This window comes from Pelobates fuscus, chromosome 5, assembly GCF_036172605.1.
Source record: "Pelobates fuscus isolate aPelFus1 chromosome 5, aPelFus1.pri, whole genome shotgun sequence".
Lineage (NCBI taxonomy): Eukaryota > Metazoa > Chordata > Amphibia > Anura > Pelobatidae > Pelobates > Pelobates fuscus.
Window position 1 is genome coordinate 20,994,388 of NC_086321.1, and position 22,419 is coordinate 21,016,806.

At 40.4% G+C, this 22,419-nt stretch overlaps 1 protein-coding gene across 1 annotated transcript in view; it reads right to left on the reverse strand.

The window, feature by feature from the left end:
- Positions 1-22,419, reverse strand: part of FER (FER tyrosine kinase) — a 185,746-nt gene that overhangs the window by 68,938 nt on the left and 94,389 nt on the right. The window contains exons 15-17 of the mRNA XM_063453639.1: positions 18,630-18,686; positions 10,163-10,278; positions 7,038-7,132 (exon numbers count right to left, since the gene is read on the reverse strand). Coding sequence (XP_063309709.1) covers positions 7,038-7,132; positions 10,163-10,278; positions 18,630-18,686 — 268 coding nt within the window. The remainder of the gene's footprint in view (positions 1-7,037; positions 7,133-10,162; positions 10,279-18,629; positions 18,687-22,419) is intronic.

Below are 22,419 nucleotides of genomic sequence, written 5' to 3' on the forward strand. Positions count from 1 at the left end.
TCTGTTTTAGCAGACAGGTTATCTAATGTAATAACTAGTATTATTCATCAAGATCAGGTGGGCTTCATATCCAGTAGAGCCCCAACTTCTAATATTAGGAGATTGATAGATGTGGCAGATTTGGCAACCAGATATAAGATCCCCCTCCTTGCCCTGTCACTAGATGCCGAAAAGGCCTTTGACAGGGTAAGGTGGGAGTTTCTGGAGACAGCCCTGTCTGGCTTCGGATTTCAAGGTAATATCACCAGGGCTATCATGGCTTTATATACAACTCCAACGGCCAGGGTAGTGGGAAGCGGATTTTCTTCCGAATGGTTCCAGTTAACAAATGGAACTAGACAGGGTTGTCCCCTGTCCCCTCTATTATATCTGATTAGTCTTGAACCATTAGCACACAAAATCAGAGCGGATGACTCTATAAAAGGAATAGAACTAGAGAACGAATCACTAAAGCTTACAATGTATGCAGACGATGTGGTACTTACTCTGAGAAATCCCGTGAAATCCATGGAAAAGGTCATGGATTCCATAGAGGAATATTCATTCTATTCAGGATATAAATTAAATTTAAGCAAGTCTACAGCACTCTCATTCAATCTCACGTTGAATATTAAACAAAAGTTATTTGACAAATTCGGATTTAATTGTGAAAAAAAAACCATGGAAGTTTTGGGCATAGAAATTACTAATGAACCAAATAATATGATGGAACAAAATTTTTTAAGGCTAATGAAAGATACAGCTAAAACCCTGAATAATTGGAAGGGAATTGAAGTATCATGGTGGGGGAGAATAAATATTATAAAATTCTATATATACCCAAAGTGGGTGTATCTCTTTCGCATGCTACCCCTTTACTGCTCTGAAAGTTGGCTATCTTTAGCACAATCAATCATTAACAAATTTATTTGGGGTCAAAAACGTCCTAGATTAAGCAGAAACCATTCAAAATTAAATATAAAAGCGGGTGGACTGGGAATCCCACAATTAAATCATACCTGGAGAGTATGTAACATTGCACATGCAATAATAACCCAATCCGATGTAGCAAAAGAACAAATTTGGGTTAAAATGGAACAGAGCCTACTTAATGATGAAATAAAGGAGGATATATACCCTCTTTTTTGGAAGACAGACCATAGAAAAAACCTTAGACAAGGTAATTATGATAAGGGCTTGATCCTAAACAATTTAATCCCCATATGGTACAAATTAAGAAAAGATCTAGACTTACAAGACAAACTGCTTACTAGCATTGATTTTAGACAGTTACAAAAAAATATAATGGATCTAAACATCCAGAGCTGGATCAATGCAGGAGTCAACAAAATCAACAACATAATAGATAATGGCAAGATAAAAGATTTTAATACTTTAACTGACGAATATAAGTTACAAGCCAAAGAGATATTTACCTATATGAGAATAAAGGGGTACCTTAATGAGCACTTAATAAAAAATTACTCAGCGAAACATTTAATACTGGAACAATTATTAAAAGACCATACTATTATTAAAAAGTTAGTCTCAAAGTGTTTTAAGTTAATCGAAACTGACCCGGAAGAAATTATTGGCCTAGTGATATCAAAATGGGAGAAGGAAATAGACAATAACATAAGTTACGAGGACTGGATAAAAGCACTGAATTTGACCATAAAGAATGTACACTGTCTGAACTTAGTGGAACTCCAATATAAAATCATGAATAGATGGTATTTAACGCCAGATAAACTTGCTAAAATGTACCCGGATGCATCGGATAAATGCTGGCGCTGCGGGGAACATAAGGCAGGAATGCTACATATATGGTGGGAATGTGGTGAGATAAAAAGTTTTTGGGATATTGTAACTAAGAATATTGAATCATGGACAGGAATTAAGGTCGATAAGAAACCACAGTTTTTTCTGTTACAACTACATATGTCTCAGAATCTAGACCAATATGTTGTCCTGATAATCCATACACTGTTAGCAGTCAAAATATCAATTGCTAGGAAATGGAAAGCTAGAGAAATCCCAATATGGGAGGAAGTAAAATCACAATTAATCTATCAGTTGAAAATGGAGATAGGGATAGTTAAAGAACCAAGTACTCTGAAAAATTGGCTAGATATCATACAGGAAAATTAGTTTATAGAACCCTGCTTACATTTGATACAAAGATAGCTAGATGCTATAATAGGAATGTAAAATTACTTAAGTAAAATCTAATCTGACTCAAGTTAGACCCCAGTCTGGACTTTTTGTTTATTTTTGTTATTGTATAGTTAATGTTTTGTATGTCTGATATGTATACACTTGAATTTTTTTATCACGTAAATGCAATATGAGAAAATGGAAATGCATAAAAGGCTGTATATGTTTTATATAATAAGAAAAAGAATAAAATATTAAACAAGTAAAAAAAAAAAAGAAATGGATGCATGAGACTAAAAAGAAAGACGGGGGGGTTAAAGGCGTTCGTAAGGTAGGATTATTTGAAAGAAAAAATAGATATATAGTCACCGTAAAGCCTGATCACACAATATTTAGCTAGTTGTAGGTAGAATGATAAAGGCTTCGTTATTACATATTCCCAAGAAAACCATTGATACATTTATTTTTGTTTTGTTTACATACACACACATACACACAAAACAGGGACTACACTGTCCATGATTTGCTTGTTTATAAATCTCCACACAAACTATCTAATGCAACGGTTAGTATTCTGGTCAAAGTCTCCCGAATCCATGAATTTTAACAAGAGCAAGAGAAGAAAAAAACATCAAATAAGAGGGAAAAGGTGAAACATGCCCCTACCGAAGACATTAGATGTGGAGTTATTCTATACTGTTCTACATGATATAAAATAAAAAAATAAATAAAAACAACCAGAAAGTATGATGATGAAAAGATAGGTGCACAGAGGGCTTAAAATTACAAAAAAACTGCCCACTACACATCTTGTGCCTTAGTTAAACTGACAGATAGGCAGAGAGAGGGCAACAGCTCAGATATAAATAGTATATTTAAAACTGTTAAGCCTTCGTGTTGGAGACTCTGGCACACATAATTATAAATAAAATTCATTTTTTAAAGGGATCTTCCTATTTCAGTTTTCATTAACCCCTTAAGGACACATGACATGTGTGACATGTCATGATTCCCTTTTATTCCAGAAGTTTGGTCCTTAAGGGGTTAAAATGCAGTTTGACTGACAGGAGGCCATTTCCCGGTCCGCTAGAGATTCAAAGGAGTTACGATCCCATCCAGAAGTTGCCATTTGCAGCATATATCTTTAATCCAGCCTATTTCGGTTAGTGACATGTATGATGGGGAGAGTTGCCAAATAAACAGAGCGATTGGGTCTCTATATTTCCTATACAAACATTATCAGGGGAGAGACTGAATAAATGGAGCATAACTCCCACAAATGTCCCGCTGCCGCTGTAAAATGAGAGTAGTCCTAGCACCAACCTAGGATGTGTGTATTAAGGGAAACTGAACCATGTTAGGGAATAGGATCTTATCTGTTTATTACATTGTCTCTAAAACACCTTGACGTCATTAACTTTCCCATTCTATATTACATACCTCATGGCACCAAGCTATGAAATCCTGCGCCTACAGTCGAGAAGCCATGCTCAGTGCTACTGCCATACATTTCGATGGGAGAGCACTGTCGGAATAACAGCAGCCAATGTGTCAGTATACCTTGCAAAGTGCAGATATTGCAGGCATGTTGCCCTTTTTGTTCCATTTTCATTTAATCTAGTATAATTATTTAAGAATATCATCTGCATAACCAAACCAAAAAAAAAAATCTTATTGGTGTGGCTCACTGCAGCTTAGAGTGCCCCTGTAATAACTTCTCTATTAGCAACAAGCGCTTATCTTTTCATATACCCGAGTGTTGAGGAATAGGAATAGGTGGTATGTGTGCGACACCGTAACTAATGATGCTACAAAGACGCAACACTTTTTAAGTAATATTACACAGTCATTCACATAATATTATAAATGATTATACCATTTACACCCACAAACTGGCAATGTGTATTTAAAAAAGTAAAATAAAAATAGAAGCTGGTAAAAAATAAAAAAAATAAAACCCAACACATTTTAAATAACTCAACATACAGAAAAATTAAGTAAATTAACTGGTTGAGCACGAATAACAATGGTATAATTGACATTTACAAGTATACAGTAACACAGACCTGTCCTTGTCTAATTGGCACCGCCACATCCAGGTACAAATGTTGGGGGGATTTCATCTTGTCATAATTTTCCATATCCCTTAATACACTATCTCCATAGCAACTTCCAGCCGTATTATCTATCTCTTTTGAGCTTCAGTGGATTCTATGTATTAAAAGGACACAAGCAGCAGACTGTCTAATCACATGCTGGGATCAGTAGCTGTGATCATTGGTGTTGCCTTCTTTATAACAAACACAAGTCCAAAATCACAGATTACACCTCTCTATGTACCGGTATTAAAGGTTCATTGTGTTTATATTAATCCACAAGCATTTTTGCTTGAAAAATATTATATATATATATATATATATAGCATTTATTAGAAACACGGAATGCTTAGCTAGCAAGTGTTGAAAAAAGAAAATTGTGCATAGACGTTCAAGAAATAAAATCGTAATTATGTAAATTTACACAATTAAATTTTTTCATTATTCATTCATTCTTTACAGAAATACTTGGGGTGAGGGGGCGTAAAATGTATACATAACGTGGTCATCCCTGATCTTATGTTATTGCAGTCATGGACTGACATATCTGCATAGAAGTAGGAATTCTGGTACGTATAAGTAGGTGAGACTAACACAAATGATTCAAACTCGTGGCACATACGGTTATTATTAGTAAAGTACCTGACGGCATTTTAGCTTTGAAATATAATGACTGCACGTAGCTGGACACAGATTTGCACTATACAGAGCAATGCAAACCTGTATAGCAATCGATCATTAATAATAATACATGGTATGCAGAGGTTAACATTTGAGACCTCTACTACATATATACATTCCCTGAAATTCTAACCCAAGGCTTAAAAAAAAAAAATGTTTTGGTGAGTGAAAATGTAGCTTTGGCAAGTAGAAATCACTTATGGTGACTATGCTGTGGCCCCCTCCAGACTTGCAGAGGCCAGTAAGCTCCAAAGCCTAGCTAGTAGTTAGGAATATAAAATTTTAAAGAGTCACTTGAAGCAACATAACTATGACAAGACCACAGTAGTGGTTATGATATGAGCAGAAGCCAGGCTCAGTTACACGGTAATGGGACAAACATTACCCTGGCCCCGTTGAGTTTCAAGACTCCCTGGTGGTCTTGTGATGCACTTTCAACTTCTGCAGAAGCTGGTAGCCAGAGTTGTTGTCAATCATTGGCTGAGAGACAATTAATTTTGAGCAGAATTGACATTAGCCAGCATTCCAGGCTGGCATATGAAACCCAAATAAGTTGCTGGAGGAGTTACAACTCTGGCAGCAAACTGTTAACCTCCAGGCACCAGGACCAATTCAAGTCAATGAAGTGGGCATGGTGCTTGAAGTAAACCTTTAAGTGCTGTGCTATCCTATTGCTGCCTCTACGGTCGCTTCATTCCTTGCATCACACAATCAAACTCACACTATGATCTTCCACTCTAATGAAGACACAACTTCTTTTTCAGCACACAACCCCTACTCCTCCTAAACTGCAAGCTCGATCAGCATGATCGTCCAGCTATATTTAAATGTATTTGTTTGGTATGAGTGCACGCTGTACAAGTCCCCCAACTCTCCCATAGGGCTCTCCGAAAATACCAAGCTGCAGCTATGCACATGCACATTTGGTGTCTTTGGAGAACTCATAGTCCCAGAGTCCCACTAATTAAAGGGACTCTCCAGGCAGCCGAATTTACTCACCTGATTCCAGCGCCGGGAGCCTCGTGAAGCCACGCCCCCTATTTCGTCAAAATGACACAATAGGCGGGCGCGAGCAATCAGACGCGTCCATTTGGAAGCGTCATTGCTCCCTTGTGCGCATGCGCGGCTTCGCCACACATGCGCACATACTTCAGAGGGCGGCATTAATGCCGCCCTCTGAAGTCCTGAGCGCACTACCGCGCATGTGCGCGCCCGCGAGCTGAGCTGACTGACAGCTCAGCTCGCGGTCTTTGCCCGCCCCCCATCTCTGCTGACAGGCTGGAGAGAGAAGGCGCGCACACAGTGCCTTCTCTCTCCTGCATACGTCAGACGTATATTAATACGTCTGACGTGTACAGGGCCTTTTTAGGGCCCTACATGATAGGAAGTCCCTCTGGTGGCCGTCTGAGTGACGGCCACTGGAGGTATTCCTATCAATCAATGTAAACACTGTATTTTCTCTGAAAATACAGTATTTACATTAGATTGCCTGCAGGGAGCTATAAATCATACCTGAACAACTACATTAAGCTGTAGTTGTTCAGGTGACTATAGTGTAAACTGTAGAAACAAATAAAACAAATAAATGATGGCAGATGCAGTGTCTGCTATCAGCTTATTCAGCAGTTGCACTCATTAGATCCGGACGTATAGCAGGCGTCTAAGAAATATCCCTTAACACCTGCTGGACTGTAGGTTATTATATAAGTGCCTGGTAGACCATAATGAAGGTTTGCAGTAAATTTAATGGCAAGTATCATTATTTTCTTTTTTTTTTTTTGCATAGTTTCCTACTGCAATATCTATGACTTGTTTAAAAATAGGACTCATCTCTAGCACTAAGTGTCCTTTTAAAACAGCATGCGTGCCATATGTGCTAGACTTTCAATTTATATTAAGTTTAGGTTTAAACTAAAAGAAAAAAAAATGATATTGAAACATTCCTTTTTAATAGAACTATAAAACACTTTTCTTATTTACACATTGGCATAAACCCAGTCCAGCAAGTACATTAGAGTCTTCAAGTTAGGAGTAACACATTTTCCTGATTTACAACTTGCATAAAACCAAATATAACGCACATAAATCAATCTATTCTGCATGGATTAAAAAGTATAGAGTTACCTGGCACCAGCTCCATGACAATATATATTGGTTGCCTTTGGGTGCACACGCCGATAAGCTTAACAATATTGGCATGGTCATACTGCTTCAGAATTCTGTAGGATAACAAAAAGGAATAGCTTATTAAATACAGTTTTACAAGATTCTTCATAAAAATAAACCTATAGGGTCTCAATCACATAGCAAGTAAAGTGCCATACATGGCTAAGGCACTACTTATGGCTCTGAATCCCATAATAATGTCATACCAAACTATTGGAATTTGTAGGAAAAAAAACTAATTTGGTGTACCTTGACAACACTGCGCACATCAAAAGAAATGTAAAAACAAAAAAATAGACCTGAAATATATGTGTAGGAAAAATTACATTTCTGATATAAAATTATTATTATTTATAAAGCGCCAACAAATTCTGTAGAGCTGTACAATAGGTGGACTAACAGACACGTATTTGAGACAAGATGAGCTGGACGCACAGGAACAGAGGGGGTTGAGAGCCCTGCTCAAGCTAGCTTACATTCTAGAGGGAGTGGGGTAAAGTGGCAAGGATGCATTTCAAGGGAAGCATGTATTTCATTTACGGGAAATAGTGGGTCACCAATAGTTTACAGTGAAGGGTTCATTTATCGGATGACACAATTCAGGTGAGGAAGCAAGGTGGGTTACTAACGTGTGGGTAAGGAAAGCTACTAACAGTTTAATTGATATACTTTCCTTAAAAAAAGTTTTTAATGATCTTTTGAAGGAACTGAGACGGAAGGTGGGTGTCAGAGGTGCAAGTACGAACAGGTAATAGACACAGATCTTCAGCAGAGCATAGGGGCCTGGACAGGACATACTTGTGTATTAGGGAGGATCGAAAGGTAGGTAGGATTGATTTATAACCAGGCACCAGAATTTTAAACTACACCCTTTATTTAACCAGTGTAAGCACTGACAGTGGGAAGGTTGGTATGGGAGGTGCTGGCAGGCAGGAAGATGAACCTTGCAGCTGCATTAATTATAGAATTAACAGGGCCAGCTGGGAACGCAAAAGACCACTGAGAACCGGACTGCAGTATTCAAGGCGAGGGATGATCACGGCATGGATCAGCACCGTGGCCGCATGTGGTATACATAGGGGTGGATGCGAGCTATGGTTTAAAGATAGCAGCGGCATGATTTGGCGAGTGACTGCACTTGAGGGGCAAAGGAGTGGTCTGAGTTAGACTCACCTAGGCACTGAGCCTGCGAGGTAGAGCTGAAGGAAGTGCCAATAACTTGGAGGGAGGAAGACATGGGAGTAGAAACTTGAGGGAGAAAACACAAGAAGCTCTGTTTTAGACAGGTTAAGTTTAAGAAAGTGAGCAGCCATCCAGTTGGAAATAGCAGAGAGGCAGTTAAAGACACAAATCAGGAGGGACAGCGGGAGATCAAGAGAGGACAGATGCATTTGCATTTGTCATCCGCATAGAAATGATATTGGAAGTTAAGGGAGCTGATGAGTTTACCAAGAGAGGCATTCTAGATAGGCAACAGTAGGTGACCAAGGACAGAACCTTGGGGAACACTGACAGAGAAGGGTTGTGGAAGAAATGAAGAGCCAAAGAAAGAAATACTGAAAGAGCATCGGGAGTTGTAAGAGGAGGACCAGGAAAGAGTACAGTCTTGTAGACTGAGATTACGGAGGATAAGAAGAAAGGTCAAGAAGAATTAAGAGCAAGTAGCGGCCGATGCATTTAGCAGCGATTTAGTTGAATTCTTTGATCAGGGCTATTTCAACAGAGTGATGAGAATGGAATACGGACTGAAGCGGGTCAAGCAGAGAGTTGGAGTTAAGGAAGTCGGTCAATCTAGCGTACACAGCCATCTCGAGAAGCTTAGAGGCAAACGGTAGTAGTGACATTTTGTTCTTTGGAATCGAAATGATGGCTGTGTAGTTGAATGGTGAAGGAAATATGACAGAAAAGAGGGAGAGATTAAATATTTTAGTGAAGGGCAGAGCAAGAGAAGGAGACAGGGTGTGAGTGAGATGTGAGGGAATAGGATCGAGGGAACATGTGGTGGGGATCTACGACCAAAGCAGAGCTGAAACCTCTGCTGGTGTAACAGGTGTGAGTGAGCATAAAACAGAGGGGGGGGGTGCAGGATTGGGGAAAGAGGTGGCAGGAGTAGGAGAGAGATTAGAGATCTCTTTCTTGATTGAAGGAAAGTGAAGTGCGTTGCAAAGCTAGTAGCAGTCAAGTTGGTAGGAGGAGCAGAAGCAACAGGGCAAAGAGGAGGTCAATGTGAAAGAGGCGTTCGGGTGCGGAGGAGAGCGGAGTTATGAGGGTAATGAAATACAGCCAAACTGTAGGAGCGCAGCATAAATTTATAGTGGAGAATGTCAGACACAGAATGAGGGGCAGCTGTTCTGGAGCAGTTTTGGAGGTAAGAGGTCAGCTTAATGTGCCAGGGTTGTAACTGGGGTCGCTTACAACAGTTAAATACAGGAGGTGTCATGATATCTAGTTCAGAGGAGAGGGTAGAGTTGTAGAGGGAGGTTGCAGAAGTAGGGCAGTTGATGTTTGAGATGGGTAAAAGGGTTGAGTTTGGAGGTTTGTGGAGAATTGCTGAAGGTCAAGACAGTGCAGGTTTCTATGAGACTGATGTACTGAGGGTGATGTGATATGGGTAACAGGGTATTCAGACAGAGGAAATGGCATATTGGAGAGATGAGAGGAAGTACAGACATCGGTGAAGATGAGATCAAAATAGTTCCCCGTTGTGTTGCGGAGTCAGACCATTGTGTGAAGACGAAGGAGGAGGTTTCAGAAAGAAGTCGAGAGGCATTAGAGCGGTTAGGGTTGTTGATTGGGATATTAAAGTCCCCAAGGATAAGTGTAGGAAGGCTCGAAGAGAGGAAGTGGGGCAGCCAGGAAGAAAAGCATTCAATGAATATATACTAGGATGATCAGATTGTATAAAACAAAACACTTTGGGGTTTGGGAAGGAATTTGATGACTTTTCCATGGAACATTTTGTTTTACTCTCATACATCATAGTCACAACGTTGCATTCAGACAAGTGTTTGTACATGGTTTTCATTTTGTCTTATAAAAGTTAGCTGTAACAGTTCCCAGATTCCTGGTATCTGTCAACATACCTTGCTTCTGATAAAAATTTTATTTTCAATTCCTGAGGAAGGTCTTCTTTGCACGTTTTCACAGCAACTGGTGTTTTATCTTTTAATGTTCCCTTAAACACTTCACCAAAGTTTCCCTGGGTTTGCAAACAAAATGATAAATAATTGGCTCAGCAGCCTCCCAACATAAATTACACCTATAAACGTATGTAATTAGTCACACAAAATCATAGACACAGACATTTATTTATAACAAACAGAAAATAGTGCGTAGGCGCTTCACTGAAATTTAGACAGTTCTGTATATAATAAAGATATACAATAAATGGTGTAACCGGTAACCTAGTGCTTCCCCAATGCACTAAATTTACATAAGGCAAAAAGAAACATTTACCAGTATATACACCTCCCCAATGTGATCACAGCAAAAATTTGTAATATTACCAATATAGGACCAATATGGGACTGGACTGTATTGCAAACAGCGTGGAGCTGGACTTGGGTATAAAATTCTCCAGAGCCGTACCAGGCTCTGTAAAACAGGCTCAGGGGTGCCAGTACTGGCTAACGATCCAGGTGATCCAGATAGATGCGACTCCAGAATTTGGATGCAAAATATATTTATTGTATAAAATTTTTTAAAAAGGTATAGGCACTAATGGGCACTATGGGGGTGGAACCCAAAACAGACAATAGTATATACAACAAAATTGGAGTTCCACTTACCCCTATCTTTTAGCAGCCCAGAGTGTCAAAAATACACATAAAATAACAAATGTAAATATGCAGTAGATTGAAGCAGACGCGTTTCGGCTAACAGCCTTCCTCCAGTGCTTGTCTTCATGTTCTGTTGGGTCTTCTTTTATAAGTCCTATCTGTCCCATTCACCTGGATTCAATTTCGTACCGGCGTCGCGTCACTTCCGGTTTCGCGGGTGACGTCACTTCCGGTTTTTCGGCCGGCTGGAACGCACGCTGAAACGCGGCGTTCAAGATCTTGGTTGCTCGTAATTGTTATACTTGAGTCCCCATAGCAACCTTGACCTCCATATTTGCAGGATATCATAACAAAATGAGAAAAATAAAAATTAAAATTTAAAACGATGATCTATAAATGGCTTTCACATTGCAGATATTATATTAGCTGACATCAATCTCTTTGTGTTTAACAGTAGAGCAATGTATTCTTAGAAGAGCTATTTAATTACATATATTGAACAATGCTATGTATGACCTCAGAGACTTTACATCTAGATAGCAATTAAACAGAAAGCCAGTATAGCCTTCTAAACCTAATAATTCAAATAAAAAAGATTAAATAAATTCTAAAAAAATATATATAAAAAATATGTATGTATGAATTTTATAAAAAATGTATGAACTCAAAATCCAAATTTAACCCCTTTGGGGATAGGGTATTAACATCAAAAATCCACTTGCCCTCTATCTTTGCTAGCTCTTTGACATTGTTATCACCCCTCCAATTTTTAAATTTCTTGAAGATGACAGTATATGACAGTAATGAAGAATCACCGCCATGTTTCTCAGTGAAGTGTGCTGATACACTATGTTTCATATACCCCCTCTGGATATTGCCCACATGTTCCGCAACCCTGGTTTTAAATGCTCTGGTGGTCATCCCAATGTATTGCAGACCACATGGGCACCAGAGGAGGTATATGACATTAGTGGAGTTGCATGTTAAAACCTGATGGATTTTGAATATTCGATTAGTAGAGTGGGAAGTAAATTCTGTCTGTTTTTGTTTACTAAATATTGTTTTCTTACAAGCTGAGCAGGACTTGCATGGATAGAAACCCTTTTCCAGTCCAAAGAGGTTTTTTCCTTCCCCTTTGTCCCTAATGAAGCTTGTAGTTAGATGTTGCTTTAGGTTTTTAGCCCCTCTATAGATAATACGTGGCTTGTCACCAACAATTTCCTTCAGATTCGGATCTGATTTTAGGATCCGCCAATGTTTGTTGATAATATGCTTAATTTGCTTGGCATCTTCACTATAATTTAAAATAATTGGTACTTGGTCTGTACCCTTCCTCCCCTCCCTAGACATCTTTTTCTTCAGAGTCTCATTTCGGTCCATCTTTTTAATAGAATTAATACAACTATCCAATTCCTTGGCGTCATATATGACAGAAGAAATATGACGCCAAGGAATTGGATAGTTGTATTAATTCTATTAAAAAGATGGACCGAAATGAGACTCTGAAGAAAAAGATGTCTAGGGAGGGGAGGAAGGGTACAGACCAAGTACCAATTATTTTAAATTATAGTGAAGATGCCAAGCAAATTAAGCATATTATCAACAAACATTGGCGGATCCTAAAATCAGATCCGAATCTGAAGGAAATTGTTGGTGACAAGCCACGTATTATCTATAGAGGGGCTAAAAACCTAAAGCAACATCTAACTACAAGCTTCATTAGGGACAAAGGGGAAGGAAAAAACCTCTTTGGACTGGAAAAGGGTTTCTATCCATGCAAGTCCTGCTCAGCTTGTAAGAAAACAATATTTAGTAAACAAAAACAGACAGAATTTACTTCCCACTCTACTAATCGAATATTCAAAATCCATCAGGTTTTAACATGCAACTCCACTAATGTCATATACCTCCTCTGGTGCCCATGTGGTCTGCAATACATTGGGATGACCACCAGAGCATTTAAAACCAGGGTTGCGGAACATGTGGGCAATATCCAGAGGGGGTATATGAAACATAGTGTATCAGCACACTTCACTGAGAAACATGGCGGTGATTCTTCATTACTGTCATATACTGTCATCTTCAAGAAATTTAAAAATTGGAGGGGTGATAACAATGTCAAAGAGCTAGCAAAGATAGAGGGCAAGTGGATTTTTGATGTTAATACCCTATCCCCAAAGGGGTTAAATTTGGATTTTGAGTTCATACATTTTTTATAAAATTCATACATACATATTTTTTATATATATTTTTTTAGAATTTATTTAATCTTTTTTATTTGAATTATTAGGTTTAGAAGGCTATACTGGCTTTCTGTTTAATTGCTATCTAGATGTAAAGTCTCTGAGGTCATACATAGCATTGTTCAATATATGTAATTAAATAGCTCTTCTAAGAATACATTGCTCTACTGTTAAACACAAAGAGATTGATGTCAGCTAATATAATATCTGCAATGTGAAAGCCATTTATAGATCATCGTTTTAAATTTTAATTTTTATTTTTCTCATTTTGTTATGATATCCTGCAAATATGGAGGTCAAGGTTGCTATGGGGACTCAAGTATAACAATTACGAGCAACCAAGATCTTGAACGCCGCGTTTCAGCGTGCGTTCCAGCCGGCCGAAAAACCGGAAGTGACGTCACCCGCGAAACCGGAAGTGACGCGACGCCGGTACGAAATTGAATCCAGGTGAATGGGACAGATAGGACTTATAAAAGAAGACCCAACAGAACATGAAGACAAGCACTGGAGGAAGGCTGTTAGCCGAAACGCGTCTGCTTCAATCTACTGCATATTTACATTTGTTATTTTATGTGTATTTTTGACACTCTGGGCTGCTAAAAGATAGGGGTAAGTGGAACTCCAATTTTGTTGTATATACTATTGTCTGTTTTGGGTTCCACCCCCATAGTGCCCATTAGTGCCTATACCTTTTTAAAAAATTTTATACAATAAATATATTTTGCATCCAAATTCTGGAGTCGCATCTATCTGGATCACCTGGATCGTTAGCCAGTACTGGCACCCCTGAGCCTGTTTTACAGAGCCTGGTACGGCTCTGGAGAATTTTATACCCAAGTCCAGCTCCACGCTGTTTGCAATACAGTCCAGTCCCATATTGGTCCTATATTGGTAATATTACAAATTTTTGCTGTGATCACAGACATTTATTTGCCAAGTCAAATGCAAACTGAAACATTTAGGTTAAAGATTTGCTAATTTCTCCCTGGGTGTTACAGTGACGCAACAACCAGCTTCCGCTGCTACCGCGTGTTCAACGTGACTGGCCCTTCACAGAGCCATTTCCACAACTGTGCAATCCTCACTGCAAGTACATTGCAGTTCTAACATCCTACATTCCCCTAAAAAGAGTGAGAAGCGCCCTCTAGAGGAGTAGCAGTGTTACAGCAGAGAGCCAATTACTAATGGGCCCTAATGCCCTTCCTGTCACACAGGAATTGATTTTAGACCTCTGTGCCACCAGCAGGATTGATTGACAGGTGGGGGAAGGACCAAAACGTGAAAGTGCATTAAAACAGAAATCTATATAGTTGCTGGAATGTCTGCTAGCACAAGCACAGCAGAAATTTTAATGCACTTTAAATTAAGACCAATTTGTGAGTATCATGACAGGTACTCTTTAAATTAGAGGAATTTAATAAGCATCTCTCTTCTCTTTCATTCATAGACACTCGTTATACGAATGGTAACCATGACTACATGAACACTATACTCTAGTCATGTTCTCTCAAATTGGAAAAAGTATCCAGTGAAATGTGTTCTCAGTTTGATATTGTGGCCTAAAATGTGAGATCTGCTTTGAATTCACACTATTCACACTTATTTGAATAACCATCTGTGGACAGCATAGTTTAAATTTAATGGCAAAGTATAAATCAATACACAAAAAAAATTCTACATATAAAGATTACCTTGCTCCCCGTTTAAAAGAATTTCTTATATTTAGAGTTGTTTAAAACTTAAATAAAACTGATGCCCCTTGAAACAGGGACATCTGCTGTCCAACTTGTGCGGCCTGAAAGGATCAGGTGTTTTAGCAGTCCAGCTGGTCCTATGCAGTGTATGAAACTACCGCTGAGTGCTGAATAACTTATTCCGTAAACCCTGATGGACAAAGTTTTCTTTGGGATAAGATCTAGACTAGAATGAGAAGCTCCTGATTGGTCGATCCTCTTCCTGGTCTGGGAGGGTATGCCGGCTGCAAAGACTTGACTCTGCAAGTGCTGCCGATTTAGGAACTTCAGGGTATTGTATATTATTTATTTAAGCAAAAAGAGTAAAGCACAATACATTCAAAATATAAAGGAGAATCCACTCACATTCCTGAAATTGGCAAGATAGCTAGTGAGGATCAGGTGAAGTCTGGTTTAAATTACAGATTTAGACATGCGCACCAAGGAATAACCAATTATGGCAGGATTAGAAGCAGCGCTGGGACAAACTAAATTAAGGTAAAATACTGGGACAAAATAGGACATCAGCAGTCATGCTTTTACTACAATGATGAATGTAGGTTCCCCTCAATTTGCAGGTATTTCAGATGGGAAAATAGACCCATAAATGAAGTTACAGAAAAAATAAATGTAACACTTGGCTGGTCTGAGTCACTTCCTGCATTCATTCCTCCATCTAGAATTCTTCATATTACGGTACCTACCGTATATACTCGAGTATAAGCCGAGTTTTTCAGCACATTTTTTGTGCTGAAAAACCCCAACTCGGCTTATACTCGAGTCAGAGTCTGTATTATGGCAATTTGCATTGCCATAATACAGACTGGGGGGAGAGGGGGGCTGGCAGAGCTGTACTTACCTTTCCTGCAGCTCCTGTCACCTCTCTCCTCCTCAGCGCCGTCCGTTCAGCACCTCAGTCAGCTCCCAGTGTAAGTCTCGCGAGAGCCGCGGCTCTCGCGAGACTTACAGTGGGAGCTGACAGGGGGAGCTGCACAGACCGCGCGGAGGAGGAGAGAGGTGACAGGAGCTGCAGGAAAGGTAAGTACAGCTCTGCCAGCCCCCCTCTCCCCCCCACTGAACTGCCAATGACACTGGACCACCAGGGAAGGAGCCCCCCTCCCTGCCATATATCAAGCAGGGAGGGGGGACGAAAAAAAATATAATAAAAAAAAATAAAACTTTATAATTCATTTTAAATAATAAATAATAATAATAAACAAATATAATAATATTACAAAATAAAAAATAAAATTATAATTAATAAAAAAATTAATAATATATCAAAACGCCCACCCCCACCAACACATACACAAACACACACTGCATCACACACACTCACACTTCATTCATATACCCACACACTGCACTCATACCCACACACTGCACTCATACCCACACACTGCACTCATACACACACACTGCATTCATACACACACACTGCATTCATACACACACACTGCATTCATACACACACACTGCATTCATACACACACACTGCACTCATACACACACACACTGCACTCATACACACACACTGCACTCATACACACACACTGCACTCATACACACACACTGCACTCATACATACACGCACTGCACTCATACATACACGCACTGCACTCATACATACACGCACTGCACTCATACATACACGCACTGCACTCATACATACACGCACTGCACTCATACATACACGCACTGCACTCATACATACACGCACTGCACTCATTATATACACACACTGGAAATAAATATTCAATTAATATAATTTTTTTAGGATCTAATTTTATTTAGAAATTTACCAGTAGCTGCTGCATTTCCCACCCTAGTCTTATACTCGAGTCAATAAGTTTTCCCAGTTTTTTGGGGTAAAATTAGGGGCCTCGGCTTATATTCGGGTCGGCTTATACTCGAGTATATACGGTAATTACCGTATATACTCGAGTATAAGCCGACCCGAATATAAGCCGAGGCCCCTAATTTTATCCCAAAAAACTGGGAAAACTTATTGACTCGAGTATAAGACTAGGGTGGGAAATGCAGCAGCTACTGGTAAATTTCTAAATAAAATTAGATCCTAAAAAAAAATATATTAATTGAATATTTATTTACAGTGTGTGTATAATGAATGCAGTGTGTGCGTATGTGTGTGTGTATGAGTGCAGCGTGTGTGTATGAGTGCAGTGTGTGTATGAGTGCAGTGTGTGTGTGCATGAATGCAGTGTGTGTGTGTGTGCATGAATGCAGTGTGTGTGTGCATGAATGCAGTGTGTGCAGGGCCGGTGCAAGGATATTTGCCGCCGTAGGCAAAAAAAAATTTGCCGCCCCCTCCCCCCCCATATGTCCTGACTTCCCCTCCTCCTCCCTCAGTGGTCCTTACCTCCCCACCCCCGTGTTCCTTCACTCCCCCCCCCAGTGGTCCTGACTCACCCCTCCCCCAGTGGTCCTTACCCTCCCCTCCCCTAGTGGTCCTTACTTCCCCCTCCCCTCCCATAGTGGTCCTTATCCCACCCCCTCCCTCTCATAGTGGTCCTTATCCCCCCCATCCCTCCCATAGTGTTCCTTATCCCCCCCATCCCTCCCATGGTGGTCCAAATACCCCCCCCCCTCCCTCCCATAATGGTCCTTATACCCTCCTCCCTCCCATGGTGGTCCTTATCCCACCCCCTCCCATAGTGGTCCTTATACCCCCCCCTCCCTCCCATAGTGGTCCTTATACCCCCCTCCCTCCAATAGTGGTCCTTATACCCCCCCCTCCCTCCCATAGTGGTCCTTATCCCCCCCTCCCTCCCATAGTGGTCCTTATACCCCCCTCCCTCCCATAGTGGTCCTTATACCCCCCCTCCCTCCCATAGTGGTCCGTATACCCCCCTCCCTCCCATAGTGGTCCTTATACCCCCCCCCCCTCCCTCCCATAGTGGTCCTTATCCCCCCCCTCCCTCCCATAGTGGTCCTTACCCCCCCCTCCCTCCCATAGTAGTCCTTATACCCACCCTCCCTCCCATAGCGGTCCTTATACCCCCCTCCCTCCCATAGTGGTCCTTAACCGACCCCCTCCCTCCCATAGTGGTCCTTAACCGACCCCCTCCCTCCCATAGTGGTCCTTATACCCCCCCCCCCCTCCCATAGTGGTCCTTATACCCCCCCCCTCCCATAGTGGTCCTTATACCCCCCCCCCCCCCTCCAATAGTGGTCCTTATACCCCTTTTTTTTATTATTAATTTTTTTTTAATTATTTTATTATTTTATTTCTTTTTTTTTTTTTTTTTCGTCCCCCCTCCCTGCTTGATATATGGCAGGGAGGGGGGCTCTCCTTCCCTGGTGGTCCAGTGGCAGTTCAGTGGGGGGAGAGGGGGGCTGGCAGAGCTGTACTTACCTGTTCTGCAGCTCCTGTCAGCTCTCTCCTCCTCTGCGCCATCCGTTCTGCTCTTCTGTCAGCTCCCAGTGTAAATCTCGCGAGAGCCGCGGCTCTCGCGAGACTTACACTGGGAGCTGACCGAGGTGCTGAACGGACGGCGCGGAGGAGGAGAGAGCTGACAGGAGCTGCAGGAAAGGTAAGTACAGCTCTGCCAGCCCCCCTCTCCCCCCAGTCTGTATTATGGCAATGCAAATTGCCATAATACAGACCTTGACTCGAGTATAAGCCGAGTTGGGGTTTTTCAGCCCAAAAAATGGGCTGAAAAACTCGGCTTATACTCGAGTATATACGGTACACTAGTCTAGGCATTTAATGGTACAGAATTACAGATCTATATTAACAAAATGGCTTTCACATCAACTAAATTGACTTACTTTTCCCAACAATTCACCAAGCGTCACATCTTCATGGTTGAGAATCCATTTCTTATCCTAGAGGGGAAAAAGGAAAAGAGAAAAAGAGTGTAAAATAAACAATAGTTCAATAAAGACAGTACTTCATCAAACGGAAATAAAGCGTGCATTACAACTGAGACACTTTGTCTAAAGAAAATTAAAACGCAGTAAAATAATTCTCACACAGTATATTAAAAGGTCCATCATGGCACATACATTTCTAGGAGTTTAGCCTTAAGAATGTCAGCTACTTGTAAAGAAAAAGCAGCATGTCTGCAAAATATTAATTTCTCCTGATTTACTTTCACCTCCTACCTGTGTGCAAAAATGCCACAATGAACTAGGCCGATTTCTGTGGGACAAAGATTGGGAAAAGTGTTCCCATGGACACACTAATCATCAATAGGTAATGTTTAAAAAAGCCAATTACGAATTGTTTTTACATTGGTAAATAAGGCTACAATCCCATCACGAGGCATATTCCGCTGTATCTCTCAGTTGCCGGGATTAAATTTACACATCTGGTGCTAGCGGAATGTTAAATCAGACCAATAATACCAATCATTTTAATGGTTCAATGAGAAATATTGCATTGACTGTGACTTAATTTAGAAAACGTCTCATTCTGAGGATCTGTCTGTGTCACAGCTTGACACACATTACTCCCAACGTGTGAAATACGTGGAAATAAAGTATGTGCAGAGAGAGCTTAAACAATATTATGTGCTAGTCCCTCCAGGGATCTGCAGAAACTAAACAGATTGCACTTATCAGATCTCGACCAAATCAGTTCCCCAGATCAGCGCGGAGCACGTTCTACAACTGAAGTACTATTGCAGAAATTACAAATATTATTAAAGGATTTAAATAGGGTGCAATTACTTCCATTAAATCCCTCCTACAGAGCAAGTGTTACCTGTTAACCATTATCCCTTTCGCTCCTAGAAACCTCCAAAGAACCGAGCAAAGATCTAGCTGAAAGATGTGTTTACATTTAGGCAGGGGTTGATGAATTAAATAAATGTATGTTTCTAACAGTTGCAGTAGATTGTGCGTGCTACCTATAGGTTGCCAGGAATTACCCTCTTGTATCAGATGGTTATGTGAACAGGTAGCTATGTCTTCAGTACAACAGTCTGGGAATAATCAGAAGCCTACCTCGGAGAGATTAAAGAATGTGCAAGTAAAATGGTAGAACATTACACAATCTATTTATATCGATACGGTGCTCCACAGATCTACAACAAAACAAAGTCTTCTGGATCAAATCACAGAGCTCTAGGCAGACAGGTTAGCAGAGAATAAATGGAGAGAGAGTACCGTATATACTCGAGTATAAGCCGACCCGAATATAAGCCGAGGCCCCTAATTTTACCCCAAAAAACTGGGAAAACTTATTGACTCGAGTATAAGACTAGGGTGGGAAATGCAGCAGCTACTGGTAAATTTCTAAATAAAATTAGATCCTAAAAAAATTATATTAATTGAATATTTATTTCCAGTGTGTGTATATAATGAATGCAGTGTGTGTGTATGAATGCAGTGTGTGTGTATGAATGCAGCGTGTGTATGAGTGCAGCGTGTGTATGAATGCAGTGTGTGTATGAATGCATTGTGTGTGTATGAGTGCAGTGTGTGTATGAGTGCAGCGTGTGTATGAGTGCAGCGTGTGTATGAGTGCAGCGTGTGTATGAGTGCAGCGTGTGTATGAGTGCAGCGTGTGTATATATGAGTGCAGCGTGTGTATATATGAGTGCAGCGTGTGTATATATGAGTGCAGTGTGTGTATGAATGCAGTGTGTGTGTATATGAGTGCAGTGTGTGTGTATGAGTGCAGTGTGTGTGTATGAGTGCAGTGTGTGTGTATGAGTGCAGTGTGTGTATGAATGCAGTGTGTGTATGAATGCAGTGTGTGTGTATGAATGCAGTGTGTATGAATGCAGTGTGTATGAGTGCAGTGTGTATGAGTGCAGTGTGTATGAGTGCAGTGTGTATGAGTGCTGTGTGTATGTGTATGAGTGCAGTGTGTATGAATGCAGTGTGTATGAGTGCAGTGTGTATGAGTGCAGTGTGTATGAGTGCAGTGTGTATGAGTGCAGTGTGTATGAGTGCAGTGTGTATGAGTGCAGTGTGTATGAGTGCAGTGTGTATGAGTGCAGTGTGTATGAGTGCAGTGTGTATGAGTGCAGTGTGTATGAGTGCAGTGTGTATGAGTGCAGTGTGTATGAGTGTGTGTGTGTGTTGCAGAGCCTTGGGGGGGGGGGGCAATTTTATTATTTTTTTTTACATTATTTTAATATTTTTTTTCATTATTTTTTTTTTTTATTTACTTATTATTTTTTTAAATTATTTTCATATTTTATTATTATTATTTGTAATGTTATTTTTTTTTTTTTAATTATTATTTTATTTTTGTTTCGTCCCCCCTCCCTGCTTGCTAGCTGGCCAGGGAGGGGGGCTCCTTCCCTGGTGGTCCAGTGGATGGGCACTGTGTAGGAGGGGGCTGTGGGGGCTGCAGAGAGATGTTACTTACCTTTCCTGCAGCTCCTGTCAGCTCTCTCCTCCTCCGCCGGTCCGTTCAGCTCTTCTGTCAGCTCACAGTGTAAGTCTCGCGAGAGCCGCGGCTCTCGCGAGATTTACACTGGGAGCTGACCGAGGTGCTGACCGGACCGGCGGAGGAGGAGAGAGCTGACAGGAGCTGCAGGAAAGGTAAGTAACGATCTCTCTGCAGCCCCCACAGCCCCTGTCTGTATTAGGGCAATGCAAATTGCCATAATACAGACTATTGACTCGATTATAAGCCGAGTTGGGGTTTTTCAGCACAAAAAATGTGCTGAAAAACTCGGCTTATACTCGAGTATATACGGTATGTGGACATTGAGGAAATGCTATGAAAGGCAGGTTCTAAAACTGGAACAGGAAAAGGGAATAGATAGCAAGAGTTACAATACTTGATATTGTACAATAAAATGAATATTTGTCAATCATTATGTATTCTTTCTACAACGTATATTATTGATGTTTCATATAGTTAGTTGTTTACCCTAATTTTCAAAACTAAACTAAAAGTAAATAAGGAAAATCAAGAATCAAAAAGCGTTGTAGTAAGTAATCATATTCTGGCGGAAATGTTTCAAAGTTCTCTAACAATATTCAAATCTAGGCAAAATCGTATTTTGAATACCACAGCATTTACCTGAAGAAGAAAAGCTACAATTCACAGCAGAATATGGAGGAATCAAATTCTCACGGCTATGTTAAAGGGACACTATAGTCACCTGAACAGCTTTAGCTTAATGAAGCAGTTTTGGTGTATAGAACATGCCCCTGCAGCCTCACTGCTCAATCCTCTGCCATTTAGGAGTTTATGAACCCTAGTCACACCTCCCTGCATGTGACTTGCACAGCCTTCCATAAACACTTCCTGTAAAGAGAGCCCTATTTAGGCTTTCTTTATTGCAAGTTCTGTTTAATTAATATTTCCTTATCCCCTGCTATGTTAATAGCTTGCTAGACCCTGCAAGAGCCTCCTGTATGTGATTAAAGTTCAATTTAGAGATTGAGATACAATTATTTAAGGTAAATTACATCTGTTTGAAAGTGAAACCAGTTTTTTTTTCATGCAGGCTGTGTCAGTCACAGCCAGGGGAGGTGTGGCTAGGGCTGCATAAACAGAAACAAAGTGATTTAACTCCTAAATGACAGTCTTGTTGCCCGTGCAGGAGATATCCCCAAAACAAAGCGGTCACAAGGAATACAGTTGAAACTT